Source organism: Salvelinus sp. IW2-2015, linkage group LG36, assembly GCF_002910315.2.
Source record: "Salvelinus sp. IW2-2015 linkage group LG36, ASM291031v2, whole genome shotgun sequence".
Classification (NCBI taxonomy): domain Eukaryota; kingdom Metazoa; phylum Chordata; class Actinopteri; order Salmoniformes; family Salmonidae; genus Salvelinus; species Salvelinus sp. IW2-2015.
The window spans coordinates 9,501,535-9,514,394 of record NC_036875.1 but is presented as its reverse complement, the minus strand read 5'-3'; the positions used below and the strand labels follow the sequence as shown (position 1 = coordinate 9,514,394).

At 41.6% G+C, this 12,860-nt stretch overlaps 2 protein-coding genes across 5 annotated transcripts in view; both read right to left on the bottom strand.

The window, feature by feature from the left end:
• Positions 1-3,243: 3,243 nt before the first annotated feature.
• On the bottom strand, positions 3,244-6,762 carry LOC111959534 (uridine phosphorylase 2). 3 transcript variants are annotated; one of them, XM_023981162.2, is made up of 8 exons: positions 6,576-6,762; positions 6,398-6,479; positions 6,146-6,281; positions 5,893-6,051; positions 4,956-5,070; positions 4,630-4,839; positions 4,285-4,431; positions 3,244-4,142 (listed from the first exon to the last, which is right to left on the bottom strand). In XM_023981162.2, exons 2-8 carry the CDS (start codon positions 6,454-6,456, stop codon positions 4,000-4,002), a joined length of 969 nt encoding a protein of 322 aa, XP_023836930.1. In that variant the 5' UTR covers positions 6,457-6,479; positions 6,576-6,762; the 3' UTR covers positions 3,244-3,999. The 3 variants fall into 3 exon arrangements, with proteins under 3 accessions (XP_023836930.1, XP_023836931.1, XP_023836933.1); XM_023981163.2 differs by having other exon boundaries at positions 6,398-6,468; XM_023981165.2 differs by lacking the exon at positions 6,398-6,479.
• An 86-nt stretch (positions 6,763-6,848) lies between these two features.
• The window catches only part of LOC111959535 (uncharacterized protein C7orf57 homolog), a 14,075-nt gene continuing 8,063 nt past the window's right edge, over positions 6,849-12,860 (bottom strand). Inside the window, exons 7-9 of one of the 2 annotated variants that reach the window (XM_023981166.2) lie at positions 9,863-9,901; positions 8,256-8,347; positions 6,849-7,867 (exon numbers count right to left, since the gene is read on the bottom strand). In XM_023981166.2, the coding sequence (XP_023836934.1) occupies positions 7,854-7,867; positions 8,256-8,347; positions 9,863-9,901 (145 nt within the window). In that variant the 3' untranslated portion in view covers positions 6,849-7,853. The remainder of the gene's footprint in view (positions 7,868-8,255; positions 8,348-9,862; positions 9,902-12,860) is intronic. The other variant, XM_023981167.2, reaches the window with a different exon arrangement.

Sequence of the window (12,860 nt, the reverse complement as noted above, 5' to 3'; positions counted from 1 at the left end):
AGGGCAACATCTGAAAAAGAGTGTATATCGGCGCTCGACCAGTCGGCGAAAGCCAACATCATCCACGACGGAGGACGGTTGATTGTCAAGGGCAAAGAATTCCATTATCTTGCCGTTATTGGATTTTGCCTTTGATTTTGCCTTACTCTTTCAAATGACTGTTCGACTTGGAAGTATGCGCTTAGTATTTTTCTGCTTTTGTTCTGTGTATCGCTGTATTTTTTGTGCCGTCATTACATCATCTACTTACGTTATATAGGTATGCACGTCAGCTTTGACATCGATTTTGCACATCGGCGTTAAACTAGACATTGGGACGATGCCGATGTTGGCATTTTTAGCTAATATCGTCCGATTCCGATATGCTCACCGATGTCTCCTACATCCCCAACTGTAAGGTAGCATTAGAACATTAAAACACAGTTAAAAATTACACGTAAAAAGGTAATACCTGTTGTATTTCATGTGACAAATAGCAATTTGATTGAAATATATCCAGGGAACTACACAATTGCATGGTACGACATTGGAGTCAACAGGCCACATCCCTGTGGAACGTTCGACACATTGTACAGTCCATGACCTGACGAATTGAGGCTGTTCTGAGGGCAAAAGGGGGAGCAACTCAATATTAGGAAGGTGTTCTTAATGTTTTGTACACTCAGTGTACRTGGATGTTATAACGATAAGCTGATTGGGCTACGTGTCAGTGCAAAGTTCAGATAAATATGACTATTGCTGGGCTATTTTTGCAATCCTTTAGTGTCTCATCTCCATTTTGAAGCTAGTCATTTCTTAATAATCCATGTTGAATAAGAGGATGTGGACCCATATCCTCTTATCCTCTTACCCGAACTGAATTTATTCCGGATTTTAAAATGTCAGGTACAATGAAGTCAGAGATGCATTTCAATTTCTAAATATAGTTCCGCTACGCCAGTGTGCCTAACTCCTGAGCCATTTGATTAAATTACAGTCAGAAGAGAGCATCTTTCTCGAGATCCTTTAAACATTTTTAAAAGTCATAGGACTTAATGTCATCAGGGTACACTGAACAAAAAGAGAGACGCAACAATTTCAAATATTTTACTGAGTTACAATTCCTGTAACTAAATCAGTCAATTGAAATAAATTCATTAGGCCCAAATCTATGGATTTCCCGTGACTGGGGAATACAGATATGCATATGTTGGTCACAGATACCTTTAAAAAAAAAAGTAGGGGTGTTGATCAGAAAACCAGTCAGTATCTGGTGTGACCACCATTTCTCTCATGCAGCGCGACACATTTTCTTCGCATAGTTGATCAGGCTTCTGATTGTGGCCTGTGGAATGTTGTCCCACTCCTCTTCAATGGCTGTGCAAAGTTGCTGGATATTGGCGGGAACTGGAACACGCTGTCGTACACGTCAATCCAGAGCATTCCAAACATGCTCAATGGGTGACATGTCTGGTGAGGACGCAGGCCATGGAAGAACTKGGACATTTTCAGATCTAGGAATTGTGTACAGAACCTTGCAACATGGGGCTGTGCATTATCATGCTGAAACATGAGGTGATGGCGGCAGATGAATGGCACGACAATAGGCCTCAGGATCTCATCATGGTATCTCTGTGCATTCAAATTGCCATCGATAAAATGCAATTGTGTTCATTGTCCGTAGTTTATGCCTGCCGATAACATAACCCCACCATGGGGCACTCTGTTCACAACGCTGACATCAGAAAACCATTTGTCCACACAATGCCATACATGTGGCCTGCGGTTGAGGCCGTTTGAACGTACTGCCAAATTCTCTAAAATGACATTGGAGGCGGTATATGGTAGATAAATGAACAGTTAATTGTGGCAACAGCTCTGGCTGACATTCCTGCAGTCAGCATGCCAATTGCACGCTCCCTCAAAACTTGAGATATCTGTGGCATTGTGTTGTGTGACAMAACTGCAAATATTAGTGGCCTTTTATTGTCCCCAGCACAAGGTGCACCTATGCTGTTCATTCAGCTTCTTGAAATGCCACATCAGTTGGCTGGATGGATTATCGTGGCAAAGGAGAAATGCTCACTAACAGGGATGTAATCAAATTTGTGCCCCAAAAAATAGAGAAATAAGCTTTTTATGCATATGGAACATTTCTGGGATCTTTACAGGTTGAGTTTATATTGTGTTTTCAGTGTAGTTACAGAGAACCAACAATTTCATCTACACAGTCAAGGTAGTCAAAGCAACAATATATACAGCTGCAGTGGAAGTTTAATACATACTTAGGTTGGAGTCATTAAAACTCGTTTTTCAAACCATCCACAAATTTCTATAGTTTTTGGCAAGTGGTTAGGACATCTACTTTGTGCATGAACAGGTAATTTTTCCAACAATTGTTTACATAGAGGTTTTTCACTTATAATTCACTATCACAATTCCAGTGGTCAGAAGTTTACATACACTAAGTTGACTGTGCTTTAACAGATTGGAAAACTCCAGAAATGATGTCATGGCTTTGAAAGCTTTGATAGGCTAATTGACATCATTTGAGTCAATTGGAGGTGTACTGTGGATGTATTTCAAGGCTCAAACTCAGTGCTCTTTGCTTGACATATGGGAAAAAAGAAATCTGCCAAGCGAAGAAAAATAAATTATAGACCTCACAAGTCTTAATTATAGACCTCCACAAGTCTGGTTCATCCTTGGGAGCAATTTCCAAATGCCTGAAGGTACTACGTTATCTTACAACATAGTACCATAAGTATAAATCAGCAAGAGAAAAAGGAAGAACACTGCTCAAACCGCATAAAAGCCAGACTACAGTTTGCAATGCACATGGAGACAAAGATCGTACTTTTTGGAGAATGTCTCTGGTCTGATGACAAAAATAGACTGTTTGCATAATGACATGTCATGTTTGGAGGAAAAAGGGGGAGGCTTGCAAGCCGAAGAAACATCCAACGTGATGCCACGGGTGCAGCATCATGTTGTGGGGGTGCTTTGGTGCAGGAGGGACTCGTGCCTTCACAAAATAGATGGATATGAGGATGGACATTTTCTGATATACTGAAGCAACATCAGTCATGAGGTTAAAGCTTGGTCGCAAATGGGTCTTCCAAAGGACAATGACCGCGTATACTTCAAATTTGTGCAAATGGCTTAAGGACAACAAAGTCAAAGGTATGGAGTGGCATCACAAAGCCCTGACCTGAATCCTATAGAAATTTGTGGAAACTGAAAGCGTGTGCGGTCAAGGGAGGCCTACAAACCTGACTCAGTTACACCAGCTCTGTCAGGAGGAATGGGCCAAAATTCACCAAACTTATTGTGGGAAGCTTGTGGAAGGCTACCTGAAACGTTTGACCCAAGTTAAACAATTTAAAGGCAATGCTACCAATACTAATTGAGTGTATGTAAACTTCTGACCCACTGGGATGTGATGAAAGAAATAAAAGCTGAAATAAATAATTCTCTATTCTTATTCTGACATTTCACATTCTTAAAATAAAGTGGTGATCCTAACTGACCTAAGACAAGGAATTTGTACTAGGATTAAATGTCAGGAATTGTAAAAAACTGAGTTTAAATGTATTTGGCTAAGGTGTATGTAAACTTCCGACTTCAACTGTAACACCATTACAAATATACCACACAATTGCGTAAGAGCCCACTCTTTGAGCTTCATTTAACAAATCATACACGATACAACACATCTGTAAAATCTTCATGTACTTTTAGAACACTTTAAATAGTATCTTAACATATCAACATGACTGTATACATATACTGACTGTACAAAACATTAAGAACACCTGCTCTTTCCATGACAGTCTGACCAGGTGAAAGCTATGATCCCTTATTGATGTCACCTGTTAAATCCACTTCAGTCAGGGGCAAAAAGGGTGCAACTCAATAGGAAGGAGTTCCTAATGTTTTGTACACTCAGTGTATGTCCACATAACAGTTGAGGCTGTAGCTATGTGCAATCCATGGGCAKCAGAGGTGATYGGAGGGAGCTTAGACGATGAGGCCCAGGCGTTTCTTGATGAAGTGAGCCACCAGAACCTGAGGTCTCTGTTGGTACTCCACCAGCACATCATGAGGGGTGGAGATCTGATCCCCATCGAAACGGTTCAACAAAGTCACACAGACGACAGCCGCTGGGGGAGAAAAATGTTACATCAGTTACAAATGTAAAAAAAAAAAAAAAAAAAATTAAATAAGGAGGAAATTTAAATTGATTACTGAATTTTCCCTGTCAAAATTAGTGACATAGCGAGACTGATTTATTTTGAATAACACCTTTGATGGCACAGGCACGACACATGGCTGCGAAGACGGTGGACTCCATCTCAATATTCCGGACTCCTGTGTTATAGGCTTTSCTTAGGTACTCCAGCTTGTCTTCAGTGRAGAAGGAGCAGAGAGCTCCATCCAGCCGACCCTGACCTGGTGGACCACAACAGACCACAGGCTGAGTTAGATCAAAKCCAGAAGGCTAGTAGGCAGCATTGGGAATGTACTGTACATCCTAAGTTAAAGGGTCAGTCTAACCATTCGAAAAACAACCGAACTCACAGACTCTAGCTTTGACTTAGAGYATTTGTGTAGCTGAGTGTACAGCGGTGGGTAACGTGATGTGGTTACCTTCGTAGAAGTCACTGGTGCACATGGTGTTTCCGATGACGGTTRGAACGCCGTCTAACTCGGACGAGCACTGCAGCAGCTCCTTGGAGACGCCCATATCCAGCTCTGTGCTCCTGGTGATCACCTTACCTAGAACCACCTGCTCAAACTGGGCACGGAAGAAGCAGTCCACCGCCTTGTCTGTGACCACCACTGTTCCTGGCTCCAGACCTGTAATGGGACACCAGTGACATGATTTWGAGAGCTGTGTTACCCGACTATATCAACATGTATAAACGTGTGTTAACATTCGACAGAAGAATGGAAAGGGGGGAGTACGCTCTGACCAACTCCACCGGAGGTGCCAATGCGGAAGAGGGTGAAGTCGATGCAGCGGGCATGATGCAGCAGCTTGATGAGCTCATGGAGCATGATGGAGATGGAGGGGACGCCCATACCATGCTGCAGAGACAGAGGGGTGAGGTTAACAATCTTTACTAACGTTAACGGAACTGCGGGAAAGTAGTACTTGGTGTTGTGAAACACTGACTCGCCGTGCATGCTCCCCCCAATGTGTAGATGGTATCACGGTGACATCCAGATGGTTACCAMATWTTGTACAAAATAATTCATGAAAGCTGCTATCATCCATGGAATAAAATATTGGAGGAAAACATTTGGCCACGTTAGCTACTGCCGGYGACACCATGATACAGCTGCCCAGTGGGAAGCAACTCGGGTTGGCAGGCACTCTTCCCTCTGATCTCAACTTGGTCTCATTAACAATGTCTACACTGTATTTCTGATCAATTTGATGTTATTTTAATAGACTTTTCTTTCAAAAAGAAGGACATTTCTAAGTGACCCCAAACTTTTGAACGGTAGTGTATGTATGTATGTATGTATATATAAATAAATAACTCCTCACCTCTCCACTATGCTAGCTGCGTTCTGGCACAAAAATGTCTGCCGTGCATCATTAAAGTAGGTGCCACACATTGGTGGTGGTAGAGGTGAATTCCTCCCTTACTATTGTAAAGCGCTTTGAGCACCTAGGTGGAAAAGCACTATATAAATCCAATCAATTATTGTTATTATTATTACAAGACACGGCAATACACCAAACATCTGATAATAATATTACACAATTTCAGGTGTCAGTCACTGGCTTACATAAATCATTTTCACTTTGTGTTGTAAAGTTGTAAAGTCTTAAACAGGCTATCGAAAGTCAAGTCAGACCATTATCTTGTGAGGGAGATGTATCCATTGTGCAATACTTACACTGATAGAAAGTACGGGTCCCACTTTGTACATGGAGTAGCGGTCGGTACCTTCACAGATATCTGTGATATTATCCATGTTTCCGGGCAAGGCCAGCTCCTGGTGAATGAACTGAGCAAAGGACTTCATCCGATTGGSACTCCCGCCGACGCACACAAACTGCAATGGGGGAGATATAAAAGACAACTGTCTTTGAGAGTAGCTTTTCGAAATCAGGTATTTCAAGTATTTTGTCTGGGCAACTTCCACAAACCTTGATGTCTCCAAACATCTCAGGTAGGTTGTGGGTCTTGGTACCCAGGTTGAAGTGATAGAGAATATCCTCTTCCATTGTATCCAAGTGGGGGTTCTTGACATGGATCTGGGGGTTCTTGAAAGGGACCTCCGGTCTGTAAAAACATTGACATAAGAGAGAGCACATGAAAACGTCATAATAAAAGTCTCTCTAATGCAGAACAAGAGCTAGTAGTGTAATGAAACCTCAAAGTAAACTAAAAATACTCACTCGCTATATTCAGAATGGTCAGTGACAGTCCCCATACAGTTCAGTAAAATAGATGACATGGCTGTTGTTCACTGTAGATATACTTAAAAATTTATAATTACTATCAACTATATAACACAATATTACAAACAATACTTAGAGCCACAATATTACCTACAGCCACAAGTGCAATACATACCTTTCAGGCTAGACAGAAAAATAAAAAGAATACAGGTAATATTCACTGTTGTGCTGTGTAGCAGTTTCCAAATACTCTTRACACTTGTTCAGCTCGAAGGAAATAAAAGTGCCGTCTCTGATTCTGGGGCTGATATAGCTTTGCCCTGTGACCTCTCAGGAATGATTGGTTGGTGAGGGAGGAGCAGTGACTGTCTGGTCTCTAACTGATCTAAAACAAATGCTTTGACAGACGCTACAAATACTTGGCTCAGATCCAAAGAGCTTGACTAGACACAGTTTACATATAGTTTTTATTTTATTTTTTACAATGAATTACTTCAGTTGTGTAAAATACAAATGGCCATGCAAATAAATTGCCAGGTGGACTCAAGTTACATAAAACACACATCTCTATGTCCTGACAAGTTTTCAAACGTGAGCTAGACGATAATGTAATTTTCAGAATCCTGGGCATCTCATGACATTCAGGTTCGAARGCAATTGAGTGTGTACAAATATTTGACTACGTGTGTGTATCAATAAAATACATTATGACMTTATTTTAACAACTTTTTTTCTGATATGCCTCATATCCTAGTCATTCATTTAAGCGTTACGGGGTGGATTATATTTCATATTCACTTTGTATCCTGTGTCAATTACATCCGTAGAACAACTTCTACTATGATGACGGTGGTAAAGAGGATAAATTCGTAGAGACCACAGGTCTCAACAAATACATGTCTAGATGCCATTTCAAAATGGCGACGAGTGCTTCATTGAGCACATAAAGAGAATGACAACACGTCCACAGTTTCTATGCACAACACATTTATTTTTAAACAGAAATCTTTATAGCAACCACACTGAGGCACAAAAAAGACACTTCAAAACAGCAGGCATTTTTAGACGAGCCCTTCTAAGCCACAGACACCTTTTAAAAGCAAACCATCATTCCAAAACAAAAAAAACTACTACAACAGACRAACAAGAGCATAGCTCAGGCTAGTACATTAAGTTAGTGTTACAGTGCAAATGCAGTTCATTAGCAACAACGTCAGGCACAGAACGGGTCTGTGAGCGCAAACTAACGTACAATCTAATTTTGCAATTGTGCATACTTCTTGGAACAAGCACACACGTAGGTGGAATAACAAGAGTGCTATAACTCTAACCAAAATTAACTGCTTTAATTGACCTATAGTATATGCGGTTTTGAACAGGCAAACCCCGGTGAAGGAACGTTGTGGAGGTGAACATTGAGGAGTCAGTCGTCCTCAACTGCCTTTGCTCCTTTCTACTCATTGGAATCTGCAGAGATACACACAGGTTAATTTGTGTGTGTGAATGTGTGTGTGTGTGTTTCCCCACACATTTTGATTTGCCGTCCCATCACATGATCACTGACAACAATGCATTAATAATACAAGTCAGGATTAAAATGTTCCCGACTGATGTCGACAGGCATATCATCATGTCTGAATGGTTCCTGCATTGTAATTTTGCAACTCTACTTTGGTGCCCCATGTATCAATTCTGTAGATCTGTACATTATTTATTGGCTCCTAAAAATCAATACACGACTTCAATATTTCATTAGTTAGTCAATGTGCTTCTGAGCAATGAGACAAAATTGCCAATTGAATTCAAATGATCTTGAAGTTGGAACATCAAACCACAGTCACTAACAGCTACTTACTTGATGAATGCGTATTGGGTGCCCCTTTCTTGTCCTCTAAATAGCCGAAGCTCAAGAGCGTACCCATGTTGACAGGGGTCGAATTCTGAGATCTGCAAGACCAAAAGGCAAGCATTTAAATCACAGCGGGGTGGGGGAATGTGGTCTAAACAAAATGCGGAAGCAAAACATGAAAATCATTGAGCATTTAGATCTAGTCAAGGGCTCACAACAACAATAAAACTTCAAAACAATCATAAAACAGTGTGAGAATCAGTCAGCTGATGGTAATATTGATACGGTGAAGGGGAGTAAATCAACAGCAAACATTGAATTTGGACTGAAAACACTTACCTCTGAGACAGTCGAGCTAATAATTAAATAAATGTTTTTATACCCTGACAATTGGTCAACAATATCTTCCAATTTTAACATGTTCTGTTAGTCATTATGGTTCTAAGAATGGACTGACTGTGTAGCTGTGACTATTTGCTATCTCTGATGTTATGCTTAGAAGAGAGATCTCTGGTTCATGTAGGCCGTCATTGTAAATAAGAATGTTCTTAACGGACTTGCCTAGTTAAATAAATAATGTGTGACAAGTCGTCACAGGTCACTGACAGGTGCCAAATGTAAAAAATAAACATTTGCACAATGACTTGAATTGTGGAGTAATACTATTTGAAGCTAGCGATCTGTTTGTTGATGTATTGGTTCATAAAGCTAACTGAGCGGAACGACTAGTGAGGACATTTGTACTCTTTGAGCAGCATTGCAGCCAGGCACGTAGGCATTGGCCCATAGAGTTAGAGGACTCATCATGGATATAAACTTGTTTTTGCATGGACATTGCCATTGGGGCCTACCACCATTTTTAAGCAGTCAACTGGGTGGGGATTCGTATGGGTGGGTGCGATCAACCAATAATCAGAGCATTGTCTACTTCTTCAAAATGGGTTAACTATGGTTAGTAMATTTCTTTAAGCTATATCAACAACATCTTAGTGGCCACAATAAATCAACGACACAAGATTTGGTTCAGGACGCCAGCACTCTTGGTGGTAAATCACCAATATTAGCGTTGTATTTTTTCAAACACAAAAGAAGAARAAAATTGACTACTTCAAAATAGCCTTAATGGCACTACCCGTGCCGTCACAGATGCCATAATGGGGCAGATACAAAGAGGAGTCCTTTAACTCTATGCATTAGCCACATCACATGGGCATTATCCATTCTTTAAAAAGTGTGGGGGAGAAGTTTTGGGTAGTGCAATATTGTATGAGAACTACGGAAGCCAGGTCCAAGACTACCACAGTGAATATTGTCAGCACATTGTCACTCCAGAAGCTTACAGATTTAAAATGGTGCAGTCTGGGATATTTGTATCCGATTTAGGTCACCAAAATTAATGATATGAGGCTTATACCTACTGATTCTTGAATAACATAACTTGCCTCATGAGCAAAACAGTCTTAACCATTCATAACGCAACATCTAATGTTTACTCCATTGTTTTTAAACAAGTGACTTCGTTAACAATGTATAGCTTCAGAAATGGTAAAAACTATATTGATGATATCATTGAATTGCATCCAAAAGTGGTCTGTAAATGTTAAAATAGTTACTTTTCTTCAGCCCCATCAATTGGTAGCGGGGCTGCTGGGCTGAAACACAAATACACCAGGAGTGTAGCTTTAATTAACACTCATAAAAACGGTTGTGCTTGGTAAAAATGAACCAACTTTTCACATTACAGTCTACTTTCACATTTACCACATAACATACACATTTCTCTTCACCCATTTGCTTCCATGAATGAATACAATACAAAACATCTAATTTTACAGAAGGGGGGGGCTTAGACTAGCCAATGAAGAGACATGCATCTCCTCTGTGTGGCTCCCTTTCCCCCCCACACACACACACACACACCTAGCTGTTACTGAAATTCTCCAYAAATTGTTCTCATAAAACAATAATCTGTACGCACACTGTACAGYGGGGTCCTAAAGTATTGACACCCTTGAAAAAGATCAGCAAAGATGACTGTATAAAATAATTCAAGTAAATTCAAAATTACATTATTTGATACTAATAAGGCCCAATAATTCAGCGAAATAGATTTGGTTTAACAAGTAATATAAATAGCCACATAAGGCCAAAGATCCACCACCATAATTTAGAGTAGGTATGGGGTTATTTTCTGCTCATTCATTCTCATTTCGATACCAACCCCACCATTGGTGTGCGTGGCCAAAGAGCTCTATTTTCATGTCATCCAGCAAATGTAAATGCCTGGAGTTTGTTAAACGGCATTAATAATGGATTGGAACTGATGCGATGGTCAGATGACATGAAAATAGAGCTCTGGCCATGCACACCAGTAGTGGTTTTGGCGTCGAAATTGGTATTGTATTAGTATCCCCATTAGCCGTTGAAAAAGCAGCAGATACTCTTCCTTGGGTCCACACAAAACATGACATAATACAGAACATTAATAGACAAGAACAGAACTACATAAAACATATTTTAAAGGAGAGGCGTATCAATACCTACACACAAACTATCTAGGTCAAATAGGGGAGAGGCATTGTGGCATGAGGTGTTGCTTTATCTGTTTAAGAAAAAACAACAGGTTAGCTGTTTATTTGAGCAATTTGAGATAGAATGGAGTTTCATGCAATAATTGTTCTGGATTTGAGGACTGTCTAGTGGGGTAAGTGTGTATGTGTAAGTTGACTATGCAAACAATTTGGGATTTCCCACACATTAGTTGTTTCTCATAAAAAGAAGAAGTGATGCAGTCAGTCTCTCCTCAACTCTTAGCCAAAAGAGACTGGCATGCATAGTATTTATATCAGCCCTCTGTTTACAATGAAGAGAAAAACGTGCCGCTCTGTTCTGGGCCAGCTTAACTAGGTCCTTCCTTGCAGCACTCGACTGGACAATAATCAAGATAAGACAAAACTAGAGCCTGCAGAACTTGCTTTTTGGAGTGTGGTGTCAAAAAAACAGAGCATCTACTACTGACAGACCTCTCCCCATCTTTACACCCATTGAATCTATATACACTGCTCAAAAAAATAAAGGGAACACTTAAACAACACAATGTAACTCCAAGTCAATCACTTCTGTGAAATAAAACTGTCCACTTAGGAAGCAACACTGATTGACAATGAATTTCACATGCTGTTGTGCAAATGGAATAGACAACAGGTGGAAATTATAGGCAATTAGCAAGACACCCCCAATAAAGGAGTGGTTCTGCAGGTGGCGACCACAGACCACTTCTCAGTTCCTATGCTTCCTGGCTGATGTTTTGGTCACTTTTGAATGCTGGCGGTGCTTTCACTCTAGTGGGTCTATGTAGCATGAGACGGATCTACAACCCACACAAGTGGCTCAGTGTGCAGGTCCAATCAGTGATGCACATAATGCGACTGCTGGCAAGACAGTTTGCTGTGTCTGCTCAGACGGAGATTACCAGATGCATGGCGGCGGCTACCAGGAAGACAGGCAGTACGATCAGGAGACGTGGAGAGGGGCCGATTTTGAGGAGGGCAACAAACCAGCAGAACGCAGACCTACCTCGCCTTTGTGGCAAGTGAGGATCAGGAGGAGCACTGCCAGAATCGAACACCCTGCAAGAATTGACCTTCTCAGCATGGTCACACCTCAAAGTGCATTGTGGCCCTGCTCGAAAACAGTCATCAGACAACAGACTCCCATAAACGGGTGGTATGATAGGGCTCCCACGACCGTCCACAGGTGGGCGGTTGTTGCTGTACGCCCAACCACCGTCTGCAGGAGTTTGGCATTTGCCAGAGAGAACATTATCAAGATTCGACAGACAAAAGTCTGCGCCTACTAGTGTTCAGCCCTGTGCTCTTCACAGATGAAAGCAGGTTCACTACTGAGCACGTGACAGACGTGACATGAGTCTTGTGAGACGCCGTGGAGAAACATTCTGCTGCCTGAACATCCTCCAGCACTGACCGGTTTTGGCGTGGGTCAGTCATGGGTGTGGGGTCGCATTTCTTTGAGGGGCGCACAGCCCTCCATGTGCTCGCCAGAGGTGAGTGCTGACTGCATTAGGTACGAGATGGAGATCCTCAGACCTTGTGAGCCATATGCTGCGTGCGGTTGCCCTGGGGCTTCCTCTAATGCAAGACAATGCTAGGACCTCAATGTGGCTGGAGGTGGTGTCAGCAGTTTTCCTGCAAGAGGAAGGCATTGGAAAGCTTGGACTTGGCCCGCCCGTTCCCAGACCTGACTGCCCAATTGGCACATCTGGGACATCATGTCTCGCTCCCCCACCAAGCCAGTTGGTCAAACACAGACTGTCAGGAGTTGGCGGATGCTTTTAGTCAAGTCTGGGAGGTAATCCCTCAGAGAACCATCCGCCACTCATCAGGAGCATGCCCAGGCGTTGGTAAGGAGGTCATACAGGCACGTGGAGGCCAAGCACACACTCTGAGCCATCAATTTTGACTTGTTGTAAAGGAGATTACATAAGTTGGATCAGCCTGTAGTGGTGGTTTTCCACTTTTAATTTTGAGTGTGACGTCCAATCCAGACCTCCCATGGGTTGATAAATTTCGATTTTCCATTGATCATTTGTGT